Source organism: Mastigoproctus giganteus, chromosome 6 (genome assembly GCF_048544385.1).
Source record: "Mastigoproctus giganteus isolate SK-2022 chromosome 6, ASM4854438v1, whole genome shotgun sequence".
Taxonomy (NCBI): Eukaryota; Metazoa; Arthropoda; class Arachnida; order Uropygi; family Thelyphonidae; genus Mastigoproctus; species Mastigoproctus giganteus.
Genome location: NC_143580.1, coordinates 514535 through 541895, shown reverse-complemented (window position 1 = coordinate 541895; position 27361 = coordinate 514535). Strand labels below are relative to the sequence as shown.

Below are 27361 nucleotides of genomic sequence, written 5' to 3'. Positions count from 1 at the left end.
TCCAAACACATGAAAATAGATTTTTTTTTTTTTTTTTTTTTTTTTTACAATAGCAACAAACCAATCGAGGAAAAACAGTGACAATCACTCGGTTGAAGATGAGAGCTGCTCCCTGATGATACGTCTTCTATGGGCTTTGTCCACAATCAATTTCTTGTAGTCAGCATCCATATCTTGGACGTTTTGAGCATCTCCATTGGCAGAAATCTGTCGCTCTCCCTAAGCATGCCTCCACGTCACGGACTGTAAAGAAAGCAGGGCTCTTACGGGTTTCGGGGCGGTTCCTCCAACTACAAATCTGCCAAAAACTTGGCGTGTTGATTTCACCCGCGATTTCATCATTTATGGCGAGGAATAAGCCGAGGGTGAAGATCCGTTCTCAGACTTTTCTGTAGTTTGGTCATTTCTGAAGTATGTGTGAGGGGTGGAAGCTTGTGCTTGAAGAGCACCCACCGAAGAAGCCAGTACTCATCAGATGCAATGGTTTTTAGCGCAGTTTTTGCTGCCGACGCCCAGATTTCAGATCCGTAGGTAATGACTGGGTGAAGAAACCGATAAATATATTGAATGGTGTACTGGGATCCTGTGACATGAAGGAGGTGTTGTTTGGCAAGCCATCCGGATCGATAAACTTGTTCTGAATATCTGCCACGTGGTGTTTAATGCTGAGCTTAGGGTCAAAGATGATCCCCGAGATCTCTGTGCTTGGTTACTGGAGGGTGGAGGTTCCACGGATTTTCAGATTTAGTTGAGTTGGGTTTGATTTCAGTGAGAACACCATTTGTACAGATTTATTTGGATTAATCTGGAGAGAGAACTGTGCTAAAGGCCGCCGTAGCCTAGTGGTCAGGCGCGCAGGTGCATAAGTACACGTGTCTTGAGTGACCGGGGTTCAAACCCGTGACTGCTGAATACTGCTGTTTATTGTATTCTGTCTATCTTGTGAACTCCTCTGACCGTTTGGTCGTCCCGGAAACTAAACAGAAAATGTATGTAAAATGTAAGTACGTAACAAGAGATTTTAGGCTGTTGTTGATGGTGCGAGAAGCAGTCTCAGGTTGGTCGGTTTTTTGGTCTGTCAGTCAGTCCAGAGAAGGACGTCAAACTATCTCATCTTTACGCCAAGTCGGATGACTTCTGCTGATACTGCATCTTCTCTACTTCCGGAATTGGCAGGAAATGTCCTGACTCCCACAGGCAGTGTAAAATTCCTAGGAGTAATCCTTGATGCCAACCTCACCTATAAAAAACAAATCCAAGCTCAGTATTCCAAAGCCCTGAGAGCGTTCTCGGAAATGAAAATTGGGTGCTGAAGTGGGCCAACTTGTGGTCACACCAGATCTACACAACATCTAAATCTACTCTCTGCTGCAACCTGCAATATACTCCCACAGTCCACAGAGCCCATGTGCTAAAAATAAAGCCATTCCTCCATCTTTTCTCAGATAAGCAGGATCACATCAACATCTGGAACACGGTTGGTTGGCGTTTGCCAGGCCGACATCTCCGTAGTACTCCCTCCTTATGCTCAAGGCTCCAGCGGTTACAGAATTTCAAAAGACACTTCCCTAATGTGACTCTGGACACTCTCAACTCGCTCAACATCGACATCGACCTGTGGACGATAGACAAGGCATATCGAGATGGCATCTTGTCCCATCTTGCTGTTTGTAAAGGACATTGATGTAAGTGCCGATCTTAGTTAACCGATGTCATTTCTTGTTCTGCTCAACTTGTAGTCCTTTTTCGCTGTAATTACTACTTCATTCATTTTTACATTTTGATTATATTATCATATTTTCTTTGATCTATTAATTGTTATCTTTGTTTTTATCTATTAATTATTATTTATTTATTATAATAATAATTATTATTTTTTTATTTTTATAAAACAAAATCAGTTGTGTAAACAACGAATTGTAAGATTCGTCTGGCTTTCGGTGTAAGGAATAACTATTGTATACAATTTATGTTAATAAAGAATCGTATTATTATTATTATTATTATTTTGAGAAGAACTAAAGACGTGCATCGACAGTACCTGCCTTGTTCAGGGGTTCTCCGCAGCGAGTGGAGAGCCCCACTTGGGAATAACTGCGATTCTCACCTGGGAATAATACACAGTTGGCTGTCATTGTTTGGGAATACCAGTGACAGCCAACTGTGTGTGGGTGTGTCAGAGAGAGAAAGAGAGAGAGAGAGAGAGAGAGAGAGAGAGAGGGGGATGGCCGTGGTGCCAGTGGAGCAATAGTCGGATGGTACTGGTTATCTGAAAATTAATTCCAAGGAGGCACATCCCTCGGAACCTGCAATGCACCCATCTGCGGAATCTAACAGATTATGATGCACGGGGTCGGAAGGCCGCGATTGTAGAGAACCGGATCCAAGAACGGGAGTGCGAATCCGGTTTCCCCCACTAGCCGATCAGTTGAATACTTGTGGCGTGACGTCATCCGCATCCATCCACTTAGGAACAAGGGTAATATTCAATTAAATGAACGCTGAGTGGCATACCTGCGCAACACCCACTTGAGTCCATGACGCCACTAATCCGGGAGTTTGTGAGGGCTGCACAGGGTTCGATACCTTATTGCGCACAACCGCGTACTTTTCAGACTGCATCCCCCACGGGCGCGAGGCATTTCTGCGTTTAAACGAATTAAAGAGACGAGCTCCACTTTTCTCGGCAAATCCGAATTTCGTTCGTTCGTTTTATTGCGCGGAAAAGGTCGAGACTGAGGCAACCCTCCCTGCATTTGTGGAGGCCCAACAAAACCGATCAGCTTTGGGTACTCTTGTACAAAACGGTGGGGGTGTTGTTTGTGCAGAGTGATCTGTGGCCCCGATGGGTGTTCCTCGTACCTCGAAGCGTGCTTGGCTACAGCGAAGCCAATTTATTCTTTCGAGAGTCCGATCCGAGTGGTCGCCTTCAAGCCGGGATTTAGCATTAGCATTAGTAGAGGCATTTGATGCAAGAAAGCAAGCTTATGCAGCATCAGCCAAAAAAAAAAAAAAAAAAAAAAAAAACCACTTCCACTTCACCCCTCTGTTCGTTCCAAATTATTATTATTATCTGTTTATTTCTCTTCCGAGACACCCATAGACAGCACGTGGCTAGAGGGTGTGGTTACATTATTTCAGTATTTACAAGCATATTTACATGAACTTATTTACAATATTTGGAGATGACAAAACACAGAATATGTGTTAATGGATTAATTGCGAATGGTTGTTAAATGCTAAATATTATTATATAAATTATTAAATTAGTCTTCTTATTATATTTGTACCTGCCGGTACACATTACCAAATATTTCTGTCCTATACATTTTGTGTGTACATAGTTCCTCTGCATCTACATTTAAATTATTAAAATAATTAACAGTATTTGCTGGGAAGGAAAAATCTCCCCAGAGAGTCCAATTGAGTCAGTTGGCACTTGAGACTTGGTTCTTCCCTCTTTATTCTCGGTCGTATCATCCGAGGGCGAGTGATCACGTTTCCCACTTTCGGCGCATCTATTCTCTCTCTCTCTCTCTCTCTCTCTCTCTCTCTCTCTCTCTCTCTCTCTCTCACACACACACTCTCTCTCATACACACACACTCTCTCTCTCCGTTAGTAGCTTTGCCAGAGTTAAGATGTTTCTGGTTGTGATGATATACTTCCACGGTGTGATGTCCAGATTGGCAGACAAGACCGCTCTTGAGATGGTAAACGGTTTCCCGGCGATCTTGTTTAACCATCTCAGGAGCCAGTATTCTACTCCTAAGAAGGCCTTGATGTTGCTCTCAGGGGCTGATGACCAGATAGTCGATGCGTACAACGGAATCGGTGCAACGCATTTAAGGATGTATTGGATGTTAAGATGAGGGCTTTGGAGACCGGTGAGTTCTTGTCTACTGCTCCAGAATGCTGCGTATGTCTTTTTCCTAATGTGTTCGAAGTGAGGTATGAAGTTTAATCCTTCATCCCACTTAAGGCCAAGGTCAACATGTGCGGGGGATTTTTGGACTCTGGTATTGTTCACGAAAATCGTAATTTCATTTTTCTTCTTTTTATTGGTGAAGGTCATTTGGGCAGTTTTATTTTCATTAACTTTCAGGCCAATGTAGTGCAGATATTCTTCTAGTTTCCTGATTGCCTTGTTTGCTTCCTCTGATAGATGGGGTGCAGTTTCTTGTTCTTTAGAGATTACAAAAAATTTCAAATCGTCAGCATATGTAATAAATTGCTCACAGTTTTGAGCTAAAAATGGGGCTAGTGCTATTGAGAAGAAGGTGGCAGACAATACACCCCCTTGCGGTACTCCCCTAGAGATACAGTAAGTTGCTGTTTGTTTCCCGTTTATTGCGATAATTTGTCTTTCTTAAAGGGTGTTAGTGAGAATGCTTAAAGTGCTTCCTGAAATGAGGAAATACTCCTTGAGGATTACTGTTATAGCTGGGATTGAGACGTTGTCGAAGACTCCTGCCACATCCAGGAAAACGATGTCCAACTGTTGTTTATTATTTAATGCTAGCTGTATTCGGAGTAGAGTCTCCATTAAATTTGTAATAGTCGACCTTCGAGGAAGCACAGAATGTAAGTATTCTGGCCTGTCCCCAAAGCAGTGCTGATTGACGGTGTTGAGGATTGCTTTCTCAAATATTTTTTGCAGAATTTTGCATCCGATTGCGATGGGCCTGAAATCTTTACTGGTTTTAGGATTGTTTATTTTTGGAACTGGTTTTACGTAATATCTCTTCCATGTTTTCGGGATAACCCCCTCAGTTAGTATTCTTTGGAAGAGGTGGTGGAGCGGGTCAATTATGTAAGCACTACATATTTTTATCATGAATAGCGGGAACTGGTCCGGCCCGATCGTTGCTTTATTGGGGAGCGAGTTAATAGCTTCCTTTAAGTTTTCCCTGCTGATATTAATTTCACGTAATATGTTTCTAGCTCTAGTTTGGTAAGTGCCAGTGGGATCCATCAGTTTTTCAATCATTTTCTGTCTCGCGGATGTTTTCCTCACAATTTTTCTGCTTTTCATTCAAAGGTTTTCCGAATGTGACTTCTGTCCACTCTCTAAACAGCTGGTCCGTCATTTCTTTTTTGTTGTTTTTCTTGCTAACTATTCTCTTTCCTTTTTTTAATTTTTCCTTAATAACCTCAAAGTATGCTTGTCTTTTCAGTCGAATGAACTTTGCCCTTTCGCATTTATACGTTGTCCGATCAGTCGGGTGTCCAGTTCTTTTCCACTTTCGGTAGAGCTTTTTCTTCTTTTTAAACATAACTTTTACTTGTGGAGTGAACCAAGAGTTCGCTCTGTCGGAGATCTTTAATACTTTTGCTGCTCCTAGACGGGCGATCTGCAAGAGTAACCTCGAAATCTCGTCTATGGCTTCGTCAGTGGACATCTTATGTAGACTTTGAAAGTTGTATCGCGCTAAGCATTGCAATATGACCTCGCATTTGATATATTTTGTGGAAAATATCAAATTTGATTCATTACTCTGATGTGTGTCGCAGTTCTGATCGGCAGTCTGTCTTCGAAGAGCAACCTCCATTGAAAGCGCAGAGTGGTCGGAGGAAAACTGTAAGGAGTTGTCTATTAAGTTAACATCTTGCGCGTGGTAATAAATTAAATCCAAGCACTGTAATCCTCTTGTCGCAGGTGTTGTTAATTGTTTCATTCCGAGTGCTTCTACTGTGGCGTCTAGCTCTGCTTTTGCATCTTTATTCCTCGATAACGGCACATTCAGATCTCCTAAGATGATTGTGTCAATATTTACGTCTAAGTTTGATACCAGCCAGGTAAAGAACTCATTTCTGATCTCTCTCTCTCGTATGTTCTGGTGGCATGTAGATAAGACAAAGCTGTACCTTGCTGTTCTCACCAGAGAATGTGGCGATAACAGCTTCAAAGTTATCAGAATTAGAGCTTTGTTCTTTCACAATCTGGAAGTCGGTTTTATATATCATCATTACTCCCCCGCCCCTTTTGATCTCTCTCCCTCTACCGATGCACTTGTAGCCTAAATTGTCTACCAGGGCGTCCAGCTGTTTATTATTTTGAAGCCACGTTTCTGTCAGACAGATAAATGAGTGTTCTGCATTTATTAGAAGACTCTGCAAGGTGTGGAGTTTATTGGATATGCTGCGAACATTTTGTAGAAAAAGGGAGACTTTTGTATCCCCTTTGAAATCTGGCGAGGTGTTCGTTGATTGCTATTGTTTTGCCAGGGTGTTCACTGCACTAGTTGTGGGCCTTGTCGATTGCTCTCTGTATCTTTTAACGAGGGTGCCACTGGGCCATTTGTTTCTGTTCAGTAGTTGGGCTTCACAATTAATGGGGCAAGAGATAGTGAAGGAGGAGTAGGCAGGGTGTCTGGTTCGTACTTGACGTACCTCAACATCGATACCAATTCCCTCAACACACATTTCTCTGATGACACCAGGAGTAATATTGGGGTTGATTCGCGACACAAATATTTTCCCTCTCGTTTGAACCGAAGTGATGTTGTACTTTTCGGCAAGGCAAGGACGATATCCTGTTGGTAACCTCGGCGAGGAAACAGGGATTTTATTCATAGGATCGCCGTTTGTTCGCGTTGCATCATGTTGCTGATTGGTAAGTAGCGGGTGGCGTTCCCTTTTAGTAGAACTTTGGTCAGCTGATTTTGATGGGAGAGTAACCATCTGTGCGTAGGTAGGTTGTTTCGGTGCATATAGCTCTATGTTGAAGAAGTGATTCTTATCTACGCAGGGTTGGCTTGCGGGTATCGCAGTGCTAGCGACAGTTGTCTCTGCTCTGTTTTCTGTTCTGCAGTCTGGATTTCTGTTCGGGAAGTTTTTAGTACTTTCCACCATTTCGGGCCTTTCTGTTCTCTGCGGGGATCAGCTTCGTGCAATACTGTTTTTATTTCGCCTGGGAGGGTAGTCCTGAGACGAGTATCAGACGACATTTGCTTCTTTAGGATAGGTAGCAGGGCCAGCTCGTAAGTGTTCAGCTGTCTGATTATGTCGTCTGTTAATATGTTGTAGCTGTGTTAGGATGGTGTCTAGTTTCCTATCCATTACTTTCTGACTGGCAATTAGTTTCATGTTTTGTTCTCTTAATTCGTGATTTTCCTTTTGCATGTCCTGGAGAGTTTTGAAAATGGGGAGAAGGAGTTCTTCTAGTAAGTCTTCCTGCCTCCGTGTGTCGTGGGCTAATTGGTTGTGTTTCGCTTCGTTTTTACCTTCTCTCTGAAATGCAATACAGCCTGCTTTTACAGTGTGGTCTAAAGTGTTACTAATATCCTGGGGGTCGTCACTTGTTTTCTTGTGTTCACATTCTTCTGGGCATGTGTCACAGCCTAAGATTTGAGCTAAGGAATAATTTAGTTTCCCGTTCCGCTCCGTTACCGTGTGGTTGCTAGCGGGCTGTGGGGAGGGGTCTTCATTTTCTGAGTCACTAGTGTCTATGATACATTGTGGCGCTTCAGTTGTTTTATTCAGTTGTTCCGTTCTATCATTTTCATTTGTGGACCTACAGCTTGTGCAAAGAAACTTCTTGCGTCGTTTCTGATTTAAACGCACTATATCCACTTGAGAACAGCAGCTTCCAATTATGATGCTGCACCGTGAACATTTGATCGTGTATTTATTTGCGGTCTTACAAACGCTGCACGTCAGTTCCGTTGAATCCGATGGTTGTTTTTCCATGCTGAAGGGTAAACTGTATGAGTCTGTACTAGTCAAGTGAATTCTTTAATCCTCTAGGGAGGGTTGGCTGTTGTAGGAAAGTTCTTTCTGACTTTAGCTCTGGGCGGTAGTGCCTAATTCTTTAGCGCAGCAGGGTGTGTGACCTTGAGGGATACTTGCAGGGGAACGAAGATGAAATAGCAAGTGATAAACATGCAGAAAATCATTAATAAAACTTTACCTGAGCTTTAATTTCTTCTTCTGTTGGAATATTCAGATGGAGAGAGTCCTACGCTTTCTATCAGTATTAATCATATCTAGTAAATGACTAATAGGTAAGTGAAAATAGACAAGTAGACGGAGCACAAATATTACACTGCTCTCATCTCCGCCACCTAGCGATTCGCCTTTACCTGTCCAGCTGAGCCTTAAACTTATTTAGGCTATCAACCTCCACCACAAATAATGGAAGTCTGTTCCACCAACCAACCAACCACCCGCTGGCTAAAGGCAAATTTCCGCAAGCCTATCCTACATCTGTCTTTCCTCAATTTGAATTTATGCCCTCTCAGGTGATTTTTCTGAGCTAGAGGAAGAATCCCATCAGCATTGAGCATGCTTAAACCATTCAAGGCTTTATACACCTCTATCAGATCACCTCGCTGGTGCCTAGTCTCCAGACACTGTAATTTGCAAAACTTAAGCCTTTCTTCGTAAGAGCACCCCTTTGTTCCATTCACTAATCTTGTTGCCCTTCTCTGTACTCGTTCCAGCAGCTCTACATCCTTCTTGAAATGAGGCCTCCAGACCTGTATACAGTACTCAAGGTGTGGCCTGACCATTGCCTTATACAAGGGAATAATCACCTCCTTGTTCCTGCTAGAAAAATTCCTATATATCATTGACAATACACCATGAGCTACTCTTGCAGCCCGTCTGCACTGCTCAGAGAACTTCATATCTGCCTGCACAACCACCCCCAAGTCCCTTTCATTCTCTACCACTGTCAGTGTAGTACGACAGAGTTGATACGTTGCTCTGGGGTTGCTGTTTCCCATGTGTAGTACTTTACATTTGTCAATGTTAAACTTCATTTGCCACCTCTCAGCCCATCTGCTCAACCTTTCCAGATCCTGTTGCAGCAGCATAGTGTCAGTAGTGTCCTTGACAACCCTGCCAACCTTTGTATCATCTGCAAACTTGGACATTAAGCTTGATATACCATCATCAATATCATTTATAAATACAGAAAACAATAATGGACCCAACACTGAGCCCTGAGGGACTCCACTAATAACGTTAGTCCACGATGAGCAGTGTCCATTGATTACCACTCTCTGTCTTCTCCCCCTCAACCACCCCTTTATCCATAGCAGCAATTTGCCTCCAATGTCACACTGCTCCAATTTGTGTAGCAGTCTTCCATGTGCAACAGTATCAAAAGCCTTTCTAAGATCCAAATAAATAATATCAAAGTTATTCCCTGCATCCAGTTCTTTTGTGACTGCATCATAGTATCCAATCAAGTTGGTCAGGCAAGACTTCCCCTTAACAAACCCCTGTTGTGTCTGAATTATTACTGCAGTCTTGTCTAGATGATCCGGCAGTGCTTCTTTAACCAGTGCCTCCATTAATTTTCCTGGAACAGAAGTTAAACTCACAGGTCTATAATTACTTGTGTCAGCCTTTGATCCTCCTTTGTGAATTGGGGTCACATTTGCACATTTCCAGTCTGTGGGTACCTCCCCTGAGTCCAAGGAAGCTCTCATAATTATGGCTAAGGGTTTGCTTACTTCCTTTGCCGCCTCCTTTAATATAACTGGATAGATCCCATCCACCCCAGGTGCCTTTCTTGTGTTTATCTTCAACAGTTTCTCCTCCACTTTACTCCCAGTTATTTCAAGATTCTGTAGCTTACTGCTAGAGTTGAATACACCTCTGGCATTCCCCTCGCTGAATAACACCTCATGTGTGAATGTCGATGCAAAATATTTATTTCATTCCCCGATGTTGTTGCTGCGAAATCGATGCGAATGAAACGTATTTATTTATTTAGGTTTAAACGCGTTGTGAGCGGGTGATGCACCCGCTGATTACAATCCGTTGCACTGTGTGACGTCATTATACTCGATGGAACGTCATTTTGGTATTTTAAAATATTTTATCGCGAAATCAAATTTAAATTCATCTGTCATTTAAATTCATCATTACTTCCCGCGAAATACAAAACAACAATTCCTACTGTGCACGATTTACAAATTAAAGAGAAATGGTTTTCTTAAAAAGACGCACGCATTATAATCACGTTCTTGATGCAATCTAAAAACATAGAAAAGGCACGAATTAAAAATTGAACCGCGCGCACCCACAGCAGACCTCCGGGGACATTTTTCTCTAAATAACAGCTCGTATACCACGTGTTCCTTTTATTCCTCGTTACAGTTTCGTTTATGAAAACCCCAAACATGACGGGTGGTCGAACCTACAGTGCCTTTTAGTACGCTTCGGGGTTGGAGGGTGGGAAGAAGAAGAAAAAGGAAGAAGCAGTTTTTCGCATTACATTTCAGTTTCTCTCGATTGAATTTCAGGAAATGCGTACGACGGAGGGTTGTTCCAGAAAACGGAAGTTGAAGGAACAAATGAGGGCGAAGGAGAAGTTGTTTGCTGGGGCGGGGAAATTAACGGGTAAACGGGGAAATTGAAGACAGAGGGGCTTCGTTCGTTTACGAGGGAGACGGTTGTGGGAAGTGCTTTAACAAATGCGGGAGGACCGAATAGGAAGGAGCGAAAGTTTAAGCATTCTATTGGGATTGGTTGAGAGTCCTGTGGGGGGGGGGAGGTTCAAACTGCTGAGGAAAAAGGGTTCGGATGTGAGTCGCAGAGAAGATAGTTTGGGAGTTCAGTTGTTCTTCAGATAGAATTCAAGTCTGGAATTCGTGGAAGAGGAGATGAAGAAAGAAGAAAAAAGGAGTGAGGTGGAGAGGAGGTGAGGTCATGAGGAGTTTCTACATTTGCAGTTCATAATTCAAGTTCCCAGTTTGGAAATAGGGAGATATGAGAGGGAAAAGGGGGGGAGGACAAGAGAGTTATGGAAAGAACCTGGAGATTTCTTTTTTTTTTTTTTTTTTTTGAAAGTGTGGATGAGCGGTCTGAAGTATAAAGTACAGAGAGAGAGAGAGAGTGTTCCGCGTGTGTAGCAACGTGTATTTGCGAAGTTAAAAATGTGTAGAAAGATAAGAGAGCGATAAGAGAGCCAGTATGCTGACATGAGAGTAAAGGAATGTACGCGAGGAGTGTCCAGTCCAGGAGCCCCGAAGACGAAACAGATCGCCAGAAAGATTTGAAGCGGATGTGAGAAGCCTGTCTGTCACCGAGGAAACGGCAGTGCTGAACCCAAAAGGAGAAGTGAAACCAACTAGGAGTACCTCGCAGCGCGTGCCTTCCGGTTTTTATTGAACCCCGAACTCACAGACACAGAAGCTGAACTCTGTGAGAAATTGTTTGATACTTTCAAATACAGATATATGCAGTTATACCCAGATATTTATTAACAAATAAAGTACAAATAAAATAAAATATAAGTACAAATTCAGTAGCTTTCGGAACACGTGTCCCTTTATCAACTGACAAATTTCAATACATTACAAGCAAAGTGTGGCACGTTACTCATGCGTCATTGTTGTAGCACGGACGTGTGCTGCCTTGCGCCAGTGATCATCCATCAATAAAACGGTTGTCTCCAGGATTGGATGTATACGCATGCCTTTCTGGCGATTTAATGCCTTAGGGTTGTTCATTATGTTTAGTGACTCTAGCCATAGGCGGTGGCGAAAGTGTCGCGCGTGGTCCACTATCTCAAAGTCGCGCTTGGGGTCAAGATCGTGGTTGGTAGCCCAAAAATGTTCTGCAAGCGCGGACTGGTCAGTTTCGGCAAGCCGGATTGCTCTGTCGTGTTCCGTGAGGCGATCCTGGAGACGTCTTGATGTCTCACCTACGTAGCAACTGTTACAGGCCCTACAGGTGATACGGTACACTACATTGCTGCGTAAGACAGGTGTGACAGGGGTCTTCACACTGGAGACAAGTGAACGTAGGCTCTTACCGGGTAATTGCACACGTTTGATGTTGTAACTTCTCAGGATCTTCGAGATACGTCCTGACACTCCTGGATAGTACGGAATGTAGGCGGATGATATGCCGACTTGCTTCGGAGGTCTTGGGTTGGAAGTAAGTTCTTGTGCCTGTAACAAGCATCTGTTTAGTACATGGGATGGATAACCGCATCTGGTTAGGTCCGCCTTCACACGGGAGATCTCGTTACGTCTAATTGTGTCGGTGCTGGAATGGCTCCAGGCCCTGGAGAACAGGGTGCGGGCAGTGCTATTGAGATGGCTTGGAGCGTGGCCGGACCTGTAGTTGGTGAATTGACCGCACCACATGGGTTTGCGGTATACTGAGGTCTCTAGACTTGGGCCTACGCGATGCACTAGCACGTCCAGAAACGGGAGCGAACCGTCCACCTCTGATTCTACGGTAAACTTGATGAAATTGGATAGAGAGTTGAGGTGTTCTAGTAGTACCGTTTCAGAACCACGTGGTATTATGGTGAAAATATCGTCGACATATCTACACCACGTTGTAATAGGTGTAGGTGGGTTCTGGTGTATCTGCTCCTCCAGATCTTCCATGGCGGTGTTAGCTACTACGGAACTGACAGGGGCACCCATAGCAGTGCCATGTACTTGTTTGGAAAGTGAGTCTTCAAAGGTGAAGATGCTGCTAGAGAGGCATAGGTTGAGGGCGGTACAGATGTCATCAGTGGATAGTGACGTCCTGGATTGGAGGCTTAAGTCGCTCTCAAGGAGCCTTCTGGCGCAGTGCACGGCCTGTTGGACGGGAATCGAGGTGAATAAAGAAACCACGTCAAATGATGCCATGACAGAGTTGTCAGGGATTGAAATGTCCTTAATGGTGTTAATGAATTCACTGCTGTTTTTAACGGTGTGAGATGTATTACCTATAAGAGGCGAGAGGAGGCTCGCGATGTGTTTGGACAGTTCATACGTTGGGGCACTGCAGCAAGACACTATAGGTCTGAGAGGAATACCCGGTTTATGGATCTTTGGTAATCCGTAGAATTGTGGTAGTTGGCAGCCAGTAGCACGCAGAAGATGGTGAGTCGCGGTCGGGATCTTCTTATCTTTAAGCCATGCGTGGAGAAGTTTATTAACATTTGCTTCCAGACGTTTCAAGACTTTAACGGGAGGATCAGGTAGAGGTTCATATACGTTAGGATCGAGTAATAGGGCCAAGGCTTTCTCTTGGTAGGCTGATCGGTCCAGCACAACAGTCCGGCGCCCTTTATCCGCAGGAAGTACAACGATGGAGTTGTCTTTTCTTATAGATGACAGGGCGGCACGCTGGCGGTGGTTGAGGTTTGAGTACGTTTTTCGAGTGTTGCGGAGGACTGCGGCAGTCTTGAATCGGATCTCGTTGGCAGTTTCTTCGGGAAGGTTGGTAATACTGGCTTCTATACCCATAGCGAGCTGTGTGATGGGAGGTTTCGATGGTATAACGGCGAATTTCATACCGTTTGATAAAACACGTTGGACAGTTGTTTGTTACTTAGATTCAAGACGAAAGAAGACGTGTCGCTTGAACGAGTGTTCGCCTTTAAGGAGTTAGCTTCTATGCTAAAGTTTATGAACTTGCGCTGTTGGCGTAAACGGTAGGTATCTGAGGTCTGACTAGCCCGATGGCAGATGGTATGCATAAGGTTTGTAAATACGATAGGCGAGACCTTACCTTGTAGATGTTGTAACAATCTGGACTTGTTGTAGTCAGCGTTCCTGATTTCACGGTGGAGATGGGATATCCACAAATTTAATATGCGTAGGCTGAAGTTAAAGCAGGCACGATCCATGTGAGAGTTGTGGAACGGGGCTTTGTATCTGAACCCTTTAGGTATGATTCGATTGCTTTTGCATCTGTGTGCGAAGCGCAAATGTTGCCTGTTGCGAGCTATTGAGAGGAAGGACTTTTGTAACTGCACACAATCGTTGCAGGTATTATGGCCATAAAGTGATCGAATAGTGACAAATGGGCCTGGAGTACTGGGGTCCATAGTTTCAAATACAGATATATGCAGTTATACCCAGATATTTATTGACAAGTAAAGTACAAATAAAATAAAATATAAGTACAAAAAACCAGTAGCTTTCGGAACACGTGTCCCTTTATCAACTGATAAGTTAATATAAAAAAAAAAAACTGTTTGATACTTTGTCACTGTTTGATACTTTCTTTCAAAGGAAATCTTTCTTTGGTGTGAATTTAGTTGGGTTAGATTACAGATAAAGTTGAAACGATGTGAGGGGACTTAAGGGGTAAAAGAAGACAAAGAAATATAAGGGAATTAGTAACAGAATAAAAGATAGTAACAGAATAGAATGAATGGGATAATCTCTGTTAATATTATTCTAACGAAATGTGTTCGCATAAAATAACAGATAAGAATGTGGGAGGGCGCCACTGATGTAGGGCGAAAAAACAGTTCTGCAATTGATTTGACAGAATTAAGTGATTTGTCGAGAGGACTACCGATGTAAAAATAGAAATTGATTTGAAATGCGATTGGTACCATCGATATAAGCGATGAAACTGATTTGATTGGTGATCGATAGGCATTGGGGATTTGCAGTGAGTGAGAGACAACTGATGTAAAGTGATGGGGGTGGACTGTAGGGAAGAGAAGCACGTTTTCTGCCAGTGAATGAATTAATTGGCCGTGAGAGATTTCAACGACGAAACGAAGGAAGGGTTGTGTTAATGCACGTAGACGATGAAGCGTACATGCGACGAATATTTGAGAATAGCTGGGGAGCCGTATGAGATGGCGAATTGCCTTGTATAGTAACTGCTGTATATGAAAATTTTAATTTGGAATTTGTATGAGAAACTCTGTTTCATAAAAGTCTCATTGAAAGTTTGTTATTTATGTAAATTTTGTTATTTAATGCTCATTAAGAGTTTGTTGTTTATATGTAAAGTTTCTTTCGTAAAGTTTTTTTCGTCTTCAATTATCTGCTAACTAACCGCTTTGCACACCGTACACTTTCAGATTTTCTGATAATTGCAGTCACAGTTGCGATTTCTGTCCGCCCGCCCGCCCCTCATTTCAGTAGAGTGCAAGTCAACAACAACAACAACCAATATTTTAAATGAATAAATAAAAATAAAAAAAAGAAACGGGCTACCAACAGAGAATATCCTGCAGCGAATGATTTGGGCAACTGAGAAGAGCAGTGGTTGAATCAAACGACAACTGAGATCTTGTGAGAAAAAGTACGTGGGGTTAGGCAGACTTCAAGTGCAAATGGACATCGTTGAGGATGGATCCGAGACCAGGGATATTTGTGAAATGAAATGTTTGGGAGGTTTACGTTTTCTTGAAGATAAATTTGCTCTTTAATCCGATTCAGCAGTAAGCAAGCGGAACTAATTTCCCCGAAATTAGGTCTACTTGGTTGAGTGTCACATAGACATCGCTTCCATCAGCGTTTTAGAGTCGCAGGTGCCAAGCGCAGCCTCGCGTATCTGAGAGAATGTCTGCGACACCCCCAACGACCAAAGTTTCGGTAATTCTACGAGATCTATGTTCGGACCAAAACGAAGACAACGTGTCGCGAGGCAGACGTGTAAACGCCTAAAATTGGCCCGAGCCTTAATGCTCGTTTAAATGAACCCACTTTGTAATCGCTCATATCACTTAGATAAGGGGAGAACGTACAAAATAAGGGGAGGTGCACAAAAACACCTTTCGAATATTTCGCATTAAAATTGAACACTTCGTACTGCTCGACTCATTCATAAAAGTTCTCAGAAATCATTTTCAGACATCTTTCGTGTGTCTTCTTCTTAATGTTGTCGTCTTCCTTATTTTATTATATTCGGTTTCACGCGGCCCTCCGTAACATGAAAAAGGGCTCTGATCACTCACGAGCGGAAGGAGTTGGGGCTTCATCACTCCCACATTTCTTTCCGGTTTTTACCACCGTTCAATTTTTGAATCGACCAGCGAGCATCTGTTTCAGTGGAAGACACAACGGGAGGAGGGGGGAACTCCCCAAAGTACTTGCCCTATTTCCAAAGGGCCGTATATCATTGTGTGTGTGTGTGGATGGGGGGGAATAATAATTCGTCCCGAAGTCCATGCTGTTGCTGCTGCCGTTAATCGCTTTGGCACCTGTGGAGGAGTGAAGACGCGTGGGGAGTGTGAGGGGGGGGGGAATTAGAAAAGCGATACCTACCGCAGTTCAGGGTCAACGACGGTAGTGGGATCTCTGGGGTCTCCCATTTTGCACGTGCCAACAGGGTGGTAGATGGTGGCGGTGTAGGTGCGGGCGACGCAGGCGAGGTATTCGTCGCTCCACTTCTGATAACTCTCGCATCCGGGGACCACCGTGTCGAACAGCCTCGCGCCGTACTTGGAGAAGGGGGCGGTCTGTCCTAGAGCGAGGCAGATCTTCATGGCTGCAAAGAAATTGAAATTATCCGTCTTTGCCGTTTAAAATTGATTTAAATTAATTAAACCTAATTAAGATTTCACCCCCGAAGATTTTTTGTTCACGAAAAATCGATCACTTGCTCCTCGTGCGCAGGAAATGGACGACTCCCCGCGTGTGCGTCGCCTGACTAGAAAAAACTAAAGGGAAGAAATTAGCCCCCCCCCCTCTTTAATGCAGTCGCCCTTGGTCGATGGGTGGCGCTTCCTTCTTTCTTGCTCAAATGCAACGGACTACGAAAACTAACCCCCCCCCCCCACGCATAGTTTAATGAATTAGCGATGTCACAAACAGAAAAAAAAAAGAAAAGATTAAATTCAGCAGTGACAAAAGGTTTCGTTACGTTACCTGTGAGAACGACCTCTCCAGAGAGGTCACATCCTCGGAGGTGAACCTTAATGAAAAAAATCAAATTTGTTGAAAACGTACATTCGTCGATGGTTCCCAATATAAATGGAGGGATTCTTTTCCATTAAGCGCTAGTCCGAATCAGGGGTGGTCCACTTCATTCATGTGCCGGAACAACGAGAAGAAAAAATAAAAGCGAAGTCCCGGACAGAGGAGGAGGAGGTTTGAAGTGCGAGTGAATTGTATTTGAAATTTGAACCGTTGAAATATCCTTTCAAGACTCTTCGATAACATCTTCAGATTTTGCATCTTTTTGGCAGTTATTGCTTTAACTGCATTCGTAAAGGGGAAAAATCCTGGAAACGGCTGATAAATAAATAAATGGAAGGATAATAATTTAATCAAATGTGATTATAACCAAATTATAAAATAAAGTAATTATTACGAGTTACCGCGAGTCTTTTTCCAACTTCGCATTGACCCTGCAGCCGCGGGCAAATGGACATTCCCCTAGCACCAGTTACGCCCCCGCTTTTAAGTAAATCTTAAGGATGGAAGTTTACGAAACATTTTGCAAAAGGAGAAAGTTTATAAAAGTGCCGCACGACAGCAGTTTCGAACAAGGTCCAAATCGCTTGGCAACGCGCTGCTTGGCATTTGCAGATGGAAGAAATCGTCACAAAGTACTCTGACCCGCGTGATCGCGCCGAAGTGTGGAAAGAACATCGAAATGGGACGCGGCGCGGATTTCACGAGAGGCTAAAAGCGTGCTGTTGGTTCAGTTTACAGACACGAATTCTGTTCTGCCTTGGATCGCGAAATCCACTGAATTTCTCTCTCCTCTCAGGAAACTGCGTGTACACCCTGACCCTAATTGGGGTGGCTCATTCTGCGTCAACTGAAGAGAAAATGGCGGGAGGACATTGAAGAGGCGCCTCCCTACCCTTCGTTAAAGCACACAAGAAAGAAGAGAAGACCAAAGCACCCGGTTTCTTTTTCTTACCATCCACCATGGTGAGGACATCCTTCAGCTGAGTGAGGTACCTGGGATCGATGATCGGTGGGTCGTACGGGTTGCTGGATCTCAGTTTCAAGTAGCCTCGACTCTCTGGCCTCAGCAGGACCGGGTAGAAAGACATCGAATCCCTGTACACGTACGGCTTGTAGACGTGTTCCCACAACTGAAAGAAAGAAAGAAAGAAAACCGCTTAATCTTTGCACGTATACTTTAAAATATCGCGCGATACTTCTTCTCCCACCTCGACCGCTAGTTTATCGTTTGTTTCTGACCTGTTGCGGGTAGAAATTCGAAGTCCCCGTCAGCAACATCAGCGCAGCTCGCTAATATTCCGAGTCGGAAATGCATTGGTTTCCGCCAATTCGTGGTGCTAATTATTTCCAGCCTGTTGAGGACCATTTCGGTTGGGGGCCTTCCTCCCTTTCCATGCAGCCGCGATATTTTCGACAGCCCCCCTCCCTCCCCCCAAGTGCAAGGCGATCCTCGTTTCACTTTCTGCCGACACGGAGGTTTTGTTATCTGGAATCGTGGCACGGGCGAGTTGCAAAGCTTCTTGCAAATTATCCCGGAGGGGGGAAGTGGAAAACCAGTTGTCTCACGTGTCGTCTGATAGAGTCGGTTTTTCTTCGTCATTTCTCCGTGTCTGACTGCGGCAGTTCCTTCTCCAGCGCAACCTTCCGCATCAGCGATCTCCAAAACAAGCTCATTGGAGAACTCGTAAATGGAATAATTGCGCACAAATACCCAAAATGAAAGGCGCAAATCGAAAAAAAAAGATGGAGGCTGACAAAGCATCGTCGAAATTAAGTAAAGAACCCGAGAAGAAAGCATTTGGTGAGTGCATGGAACCATGGAAGTTCCTCCAAAGTGGAAGCAGAAGTTAGCACCAACCTTCCTTTTGCACACACATTCTTTAAACCAAAAGAAAGACATGTACAGAATCTCCCCTTCTCTGCCGCACGCACACTCACAACATCCTCAATGTACAGCGATGCCTCTCCAGTGTCCGCCCTTTCTGCTGAGATGAATTAAGACGTGCCTCAACCCGTATTAGTATTAGCCACAGACTGCAAGGAAGCCTCAGGATTTTCTGCAATGCAAAAAAAAATAATAATAATAATAAAAATAAATAAATAATTATAATATGAATAAAATAAGAAAAATATAATGGAAGATACAAAACACTAAAAAGTGGATGGCAATTATGAATGGCATCACTTTAAAGATATAATTATAAGACGTACGGAGCACTATGCGCCTCATGACAGGAGCTCGTGGGTGTACATAACCGAGCACTGATTTTGCCAGTAGTGCATTTGCAGTGCACGAGACCTACACCTCTCTGTGCTTCTGGAATTTGGTTCTCTGCTGCTGCTGCTGCTGCCGAAACAAGTACTCGGATTGGAATATTGCTTGCTAAGATGGATGAACAGGGTGGTGGTGGCCAACCCTTCAGCTAGTTCCAGATCCATCCTCCAACGAAATCTGAGCACCACTTCCAGAAGACGTCTGATGAATACAAGAGGCAGGACTTAAATAGGGCTTACAACGGGGCGAATGGATACCCGAACTGTGTCGTTGTTGTTATTTGGTTTTTAGGAGCATTTGCAACTAAGGCCATATTGCTCCGGGGATATGCGGTGGTCATTCCCTGACCTTTCCGCCTCCTCCGTGGTAACGGGCTCGAACCCCGGTCTAATCGAGAAGCGTGTGCTATGCACTGCTGCTCCTGCCCACCTGGCTACGGAGGTGCCACCGAACTGTGTCATCATTTATCTCTTGTCCAGAGAAGGCAAAAAAAAGATCACACTTGCCTCCCTCTGTGGCTAATTCTGTGACAAATCGGAATTCTCTGAGGGACATCTTTTCCTGATAAGAGCCTTGAGATCTGCAACAAATTACGCATTACATTCTGCGAAGAGAAAGAAACCCAAGAGCGCAGTTACCAGCTGATGAATCTGAGATGGACACTTCAACCTGACCAATGAATTCCTTTGTTTGACTTCAGACCATACGTATAATTCTCAAACGTTGCGTAACCTTTCGTTCATAAGTAAACTTCTGCGTAAATATCCCGGGTCCAGACCACATTGTAGTCTACTTGTAATCCATTGTGCATGTGGTGCCTCAGTCTGCTACTGAGAATGTGATTCGAAGCAAGTGAATGAAAGAACTGCCAAATTCGAGATCGAATTTAAACGTGGAGCGGCAATAAATTTTGCCTCTTTCCAACTGTCCACCTCAAGAGGATTCCTTCCTTCATTCTGAAGAAACTGGGTGCCTGCTCAGTTGATCGGTCGAAACTCCGTGAAACAATTCCCGAAAATCGCTTATCAGGACAAATTCCTCCGCAGCTGATTTGTCCCGATTCGGGGTGAGATCAGTGAGAAAGCGAGACAATTCTCCGCTTACAGTCGATGGGTTTTCACCCCTTATCCAAAAAGAACGCAATATTACTTTTGGGAGGCTGGAATACGAGGAAAATCCTTTTGTACGATCATCGAAGTACCAACACCATAAAAAGATGTCGCCAATAATAACAAGTGGAACGTGTAGTGGAGTGTCGAATTGCAAATCGCCTTTGTCTCTGGGCGAATGCGCACCTTTAATGGAAAGTCTTCGCAAGGATCAACACGTGGTCCTCCGAATTTTGCACGCTCTGCGACTGAGGCGCAAAGCTTGGTTACAAAGGGGTTAAAATTTCTCTTAAAAGGGGAAGTTGTTCCCGCGAACAGGTCACTTACCTCGTCCGTTAAGCCCATGACCCTGCGAAAGGTCTGACCGCCGTCCGAAGACGGGCTGCCCGATAGGAAGTGGATCTCGATGTCCGGGTAGTCCTCGGAGTAGTTGGCGTACTTGGTGTTGATGAAGCCCAAGCCTTCCACGCCTCCCAGGACCGTCAGTGGACCTGCAAAGTAACGCTCTGTTAGTGGTGGTTTCGGAAGACGACTTTCTGCAAAACTAAAATTTGTTCACCCCTTTTTATCGGACAGCTACAACGATTCGTAGTTTGCTTCTTCGTTTCACTGACCCTCCCCCAAGTGCCGAAATTGTTTTTTTTTTTTTTTTTTTTTGGTTCGAGAAATGGCGTGGATCGTGGTATCGGTGGGGCCGAATCTTTCGAAGAAACAAACAAACCTTTAAATGCTTTTCTTGTTCCGCAGCGAGGTGCAGGAGGGTTACGCTCCCTCAATACGTTCACGCCAGCGCCGCTGATTGCCGAAGATGCAGCGGAGTTTCCCAACCGACAGCATTTTTGCACTCTGCACCAAAAAGGCCCGTGTTGTCAACACGCAAAATTAAGCGCGCGACGAGAGCGTTTTTTAAATTTATTTAACGGCGCGAAGCTAATTTAAATAAAGCGCGATAGTATTAGAAGCCCCTGGCATTCCTGCCGTGAAGGGTACATCATTTTGTACAATAAAGATGTGCGTTAAAATTACGCGGCATTTGAAGTACAATTTGGAGAGGGAAATCAGAATACGAAACACGCTTTTGCCTTCAAAATTAAAAATCGAAAAACAACCGTGGGATGAAGATTTAAATTTCAAAGATCACTCCCTCGAGACAAAGAAGACCTATGATGCATTCTGGGCTATCCTCCAGGAGCTCGTAGGCTGCCACAACATCAATCTGCTTTGTCAATACATTGATCGGCGTCTCACTCCTATACCTTTTAGATTTGCATCTGAAATCTGATCCTCAGCACCTGCCTCTCTGCGTAACAGATTCTTGGCGACGGAACACTGGATTCTGCGGGGGCTGAACCGTTTAGGAGGGACCCCGTTCACCATCTCCAAATCTGTTCTTCTAGCCAATCTAGGCATGACCCTCAAGTCTGATCTTAAGACTGTTAAAATTAAGTCCCTACGCATGATACGAAATAAAGGAGTTATTGTAGAAACTGTTACCAAGACAGACTTAGAAAATTTATCTGCTTCTGAGTTCTTACTTCGGCTGGCGTCTCTCTCGGTCGCCCTCGCATGGGAAACCCCTCTTTGCTTCTTTACGACATTCCAAAAGATTTAACTAAAGAAGAAATAATCGAAAATCTTCATGTGAAAAACTTGGCTGACTTTGGATTTTCCTTAGAGGAATGTAAACAGGAAATTGCTCTCAGATTTACTACCCGTGCAAGATCGTCGTCACTTGTGAACTGGGTAATAAGCTTCCCGCCAAGAATGTACAAACACCTTCTGTCCCAAGAAAGGATTTTCTTATCTTGAGTGTTCTCACAATTTCCGTCGGTTTACAATTGTAACCAAGTGTTACCTCTGCTTAGGATATGGGCACACTACACAGTTTTGTTCCCACGAATCCCCTTCGTGCGGTCACTGTGCCCGCAGTGGTCACGTTTTCTCTGAGTGCCCTCATAAGGAAGAGGCGGCTTGCTGCGTAAACTGCAAGCGACGTAAACGGGAATACAGCCATTCTGTAAAGGACAGAGAATGTCCTGAATATAAAAGAAACCGCAAGAATAAGGACCTTCTTTATGAGTAATTTGACTCATCACTCTGTACATAATGTAAACAACACCACCTCTCTAAACGGTTCTACGCCAGTTTCGTCTGTGAGGGAGAAAGGCCGTCTGAAGATTATGCAGATAAACGGGCAGCGATCTCGGGCAGTAGGTGACGAGATTAGGCTTTCTGCCCAGACAAATTGTATTGACATTGTCGCTATACAAGAGCCTTATTTTGCACGCGTCCAGTCTAGACCACAGTCTAAAATAATGGGTTACTCGTTAAAAATGAGAATAATACAACCCGTTGACCAGAATCCCAAATCTTGTATATTAATTCTTAATGACTCTTTGGACATTTTGCACTCAGTTCTCTACCTGCGTTCTTGTCACACACTCCGTAATGAATTTTTACTTAATCTCTCTCTACTGCCCTCCATCGGAGGACTTTAATCACTCTCTAGTTTATCTTGAGATTGTGATAAATACTTTGGGACCGAACAGCAATATATTGATCTCATCGGACGTCAACGCAAAATCAAACTTTTGGCACAGCCCTTCTACAGATGCACGTGGCATCTGTAGAAGGGCTGTGCACGAGGAGTTCATAATTAATCATTGTGTTTCAATTCACAACATGCCTAATCAACCTCATACTTTCTCAAGTTATGCAGGAGAATCTAATATAGACATAACGATGACAAACTCTCACTTCAATTTTCGCCTTACTGACTGGACCGTGTATACGGACTGGTGCACCAGTGACCACAGAGTCATCTATTATATTCTTTCCCCTGATTCTACCGTTCCATCTTCACACACTTTCTCACAGCCAGAATTAACAAGATTTTCAATCAGAAATATTGACTGGAATGCTTTTGACTCTTCCATTCTTCTGGACCTTGACGAACAGAAACTTGCTTCTTTTGAAACCTCACCTCTTTCTCATCAAGTGAACTATATTCAAAATGCTATAATAAAAGCGTCATATAAGTCTTCTAGGAAAAAGAGGGTTAACCAGAAGACTTGCTCATGGTGGACGCAGGAGTTATCGGAGTTAAGAAGGGAAGTTCATCGAGCCCGTAGGTACTACCAAAGGCATAGAGACTGGCCCCAAGCCGACGTTAATCGTTTTTACCAGCAGTATTCTTCTTTGCGGAAAAGCTACGTGAAGGCCATTGATTCTCGAAAGCGTGAAACGTGGATGAATTTCGTTCACACCAAAGTTGAGAGAAGAGGAAGGGGAACAACTACGTTGAAGGGAAGCATCGGCTATCGTGAACGAAATGATAGTGGACGATCGCCTTTCATCCCGAGTGCGACTGAAGGTGGCTTTCCTTCGGTTTTCTCTTTTTTGTTTGATAAAGTATACAGAAATACGTTCGGATATGAGTCACAATGAACAGATTTCGCTCTGTTGCTGGTTTCCGCTAGTATTATTATTATTATTATTATTATTATTATTATTATTATTATTATTATCATCAGTTTATTTCTTTTAGGAGAACACCCAGTTACAGCCACTGGCTATAGAGGGTGAGCATACATATACAACTATGTTACAAAACATACATCTATGTTACAGTTATAAAATACATGAAATACATAATATCTGATTTATAATTATCTGGAATATGAAATATTTGAGTTATTAATTACTCGCAAAGGCTTTTACTACCGTAAACTGGTAAGAACATAATACCGTGACAATTGAAGAATACCTTCTGCTTAAACACACACAAGTGGGAGGAGTTTCACCATATTTACAAAAACACAAATATTTACAGCCAAACAACGGACAGCATACGAAACAACAGGAATGACCGCGATACAGCAAAATAAAAAATTTGAAAGTTCAAATTTCCAGCAGTCGTCTTTTTCTGTGGGGATTAGAGTTGTGCAGGTAGGACAATCCTGACACCTATTTCTTGATGAGGTCGGGTTTCCTGAAGCCCAGTGGCTCGTGCCTGGCCGAACAATGTGCTGAAACTGTATCCTTACATCTGTATTTGCGAGTAAGAGTTTCTGAGAACTTCCTTTCTGTAGGATTTGCAATTGCAGAGCTTTTCAGGATTGATATTGAGGTTGTTGAATAGCTGGATGGTGTTTGCTGGAAAGAATCTTCCGAGGCTATCCAACTGCGTAAATGCCGCTTTGGGTTGCGGTTCCTTATCTGCAACTCGTCTTGATTTTTCCCCGGGTATTTTTATCCACTCTCGAGCTTTCGGTGCGTCCAGTCGTCCCGTTAAAAGCTGAGCGAGGGTCATTATGTTCCTTGACGTGATTATTTGTCTCCAGGGAGTGACCTCTAAATTGGAGTATAGTATAGCTCTTGAGATGGTAAAAGGCTTAGCTGAAATTCTGTTCAGCCATCTCAAGACCCAGTATTCGAGTCCTAGAAAGGCTTTGATACTGCATTCGGCAGCTGAAGACCAGATTTGTGCCGCGTATAGGGGAATACATCTGTTGATGTATTGCTTCATCAGACCGGGGTCTCTAATACCGGTGAGCTCTTGCCTGGTTGCCCAAAGCGCCGCGTATGTTTTGTTACGGATGTATGCGAAGTGCGGGCGGAAGGTCAGGCCTTCGTCCCACTTGAGACCAAGATCAACGTGTGTCTGTGCCTTTTGGACGAGGATGCCGTTCTCAAATATTTCCATTTTGTTTGGCTTTATTTTATTTGTGAAAGTCATTTGTGCCGTCTTTTTTTCATTCAACTGCAGCCCGATACAATCTTGAAGTTCTTTTATTTTAGTATTAGCCACTTGGTTGTGGTAGTCAGCTGATTTCTGATCTCCTGAGGTAATAAAAAATTTTATATCATCGGCGTATGTGATGAAGTGCTTCTTGTTCTGGGCTAAGAAGGGTTCGAGGGCTATGGCAAAAAGTGTGGCAGACAATACTCCTCCTTGCGGGACACCTTTATCAACCTCATACGATGCGCACATGTTTTCGTTTGTCACCGCAATTTGTCTGCGCCAAAGAGTGCTTTTTAATAAATGGAGGGCATTTCCAGTAATGTGAAAGTAGTCCTGCAGAATGACTGTAAGAGCTGGGATGGATATGTTATCATACGCGGATGCCACATCTAAATAGACTACGTGCACCTGCTGCTTACTGTTTAGTGCTTGTTGGATCCTTAGCAGTGTCCCCATGAGGTTGGTGATGGTCGATCTCTGCGGAAGTACTGAGTGCAGGTATTGTGGCCTGTGCTTAAAGCAATGCTCGATAATGGTGTGCAGGATTGTTTTTTCAAAGATTTTTTGCAGAGAGCATCCGATAGCGATTGGTCTGAAGTATTTTATAGATTTTAGTAAACGACGTCCCTTTCTGTTAGGAATTTTATCACCCCCCCCCCCACTGTCTACTGAACGTGTTTTGGCATCGAAATTTGGGAGTCCTCGACTGCTATTTCGGTGGAGACAGAGAGAGTATAAAAATTCCCCCCCAATACTGTTTGGGGGGGGATTTTTAAATTCTATTTTATTATCTTATTTTAATTTTTTATACCTCACAGAAGATTTTCCTTAGGTGCCGTCACACCTACAAGGCCCCACCTTTTGCCACCTGACTGCTTTATATCGCAGAAGATTCTCAAGATCTTGAGGGTAATTTCTTTTGATTCCCTTAATCAGAGACCAGGATTCTGGCACTAAATTGTGGGAGAGCAAACTCTTAACTAGGCAAGCAAGGCGTGTGTTGATTAGGCTAACAGGACTCAAATGAAAACAAAACATGGAATTTATTACATACATACAGTAAATACAACATAATCTACAATTGAATTAAAAAGCATACTGTCCTAATATACAAAGTCGACTCAGAGATACCTTGCATATATTATTATTCTTATTCCAATTTCCATCTAATTATAGTTGACCATTATATGAAAACCCCTGATTCATTCTTCTTGCCCTAACTAACTCCTAGCACTTGTACATTCACTATACCTATTTCGTTACTCCCGAATACAATTCTGTTTCATATATTAACAATTCAAATATGCTACATTCGTCCTTCAGCTCTGTGATCTCCCCACACTGTTACAATATACTTGTAGACCAATCTTCAGTATTCTAAAGTCCCTACTTGTTACTAATCACTCAGATAAACCAACAAATCTTCATCAATTAAAATACTATATTCAGAGTTGCTCATATAACTCAATTATCATATCAATTATCAATTATCATATAACTTTAAACCATATTCAGAATCCTTCTTTATAAGCTTTACTACCCTTCTAACACATTATAGCTATTTATATAAATAAAATAAAATAAATTTTCCTTTTATACTCCGGGACGACCAAACGGTCAGAGGAGTTCACAAGATAGACAGAATACAAGAAACAGCACCGTATTCAGTAGTCACCGGCTTGAGCCCCGGTTACTCAAGGCACGTGTACTTATACACTCGCGCGCGTGACCGAATTGATGGAATTGATGAGACGCTATGGCAGCCTCTCATCAATTCCATCAATTACTTATTCCTTCGTTTCCTTCGCATTATACATTAACCCTTTTTAAAATAATAAACTCTGTTAATATATCTACCTCAGAGATGATGTGTCTTTCACTTTACTTTCTATGAGTACTCCCTTTCATTAATTAACCTACTATTTTACTAACAGTCTTTTTTGTTAACTTTTGTTCTTAATATATCGCTCACCTACAGCTATCCTTTTCTTTTCCAGGGAGGTTTCAGGCTTCCATCTTAGGCTCTCCAGGCTGTCTTCTAAGGCTTTCCTTCGTCTTATTTTTCCTGAATCTGCTTCAGATGATTTTCCGGAACTCTTGGCTGCATGGGTTTGCCATCCTTTCTCCTGTTTGTTTGTTTGTTATTTGGTTTTTAGGAGCATTAGCAACCAAGGCCATATTGCTCGGGGATATGCGGTAGTCATTCCTGACCTTTCCGCATCCTCCGTATTTGATGGTCACGGCCTCGAATCCCGGTCTAATCAAGAAGCGTGTGCTATGCACTGCTGCTACTGCCCACCTGGCTACGGAGGCGCCTCCTTTCTCCTGCTTTGAATACACAACTCCTCCTTTACCTTTTTTTTTATCTTTTTTGATAATTTATTTATTCCTATTTTGTGTTACAATTGTTGGGAGATAACAGCAAGAAGGGAGGGAGAACACATTTTAGGGGATGTTCCCTTTGAAAAAGATAACAATAAAACCAGATACACCATGAATCAGACATGTTTCTGCATTCCATTACAGAGACTTCGTAAACCAACCACACATGTCGCGTGGTTAACAACAGTACATACTTATAATTACATTGTGAGTACTTTT

At 43.2% G+C, this 27361-nt stretch overlaps 1 protein-coding gene across 1 annotated transcript in view; it reads right to left on the bottom strand.

The window, feature by feature from the left end:
• Positions 1–27361, bottom strand: part of LOC150083782 (glucose dehydrogenase [FAD, quinone]-like) — a 302039-nt gene that overhangs the window by 6597 nt on the left and 268081 nt on the right. Inside the window, exons 9-11 of the mRNA XM_090374876.1 lie at positions 20344–20507; positions 17585–17762; positions 15979–16201 (exon numbers count right to left, since the gene is read on the bottom strand). Of these exons, the coding sequence (XP_090231002.1) occupies positions 15979–16201; positions 17585–17762; positions 20344–20507 (565 nt within the window). The remainder of the gene's footprint in view (positions 1–15978; positions 16202–17584; positions 17763–20343; positions 20508–27361) is intronic.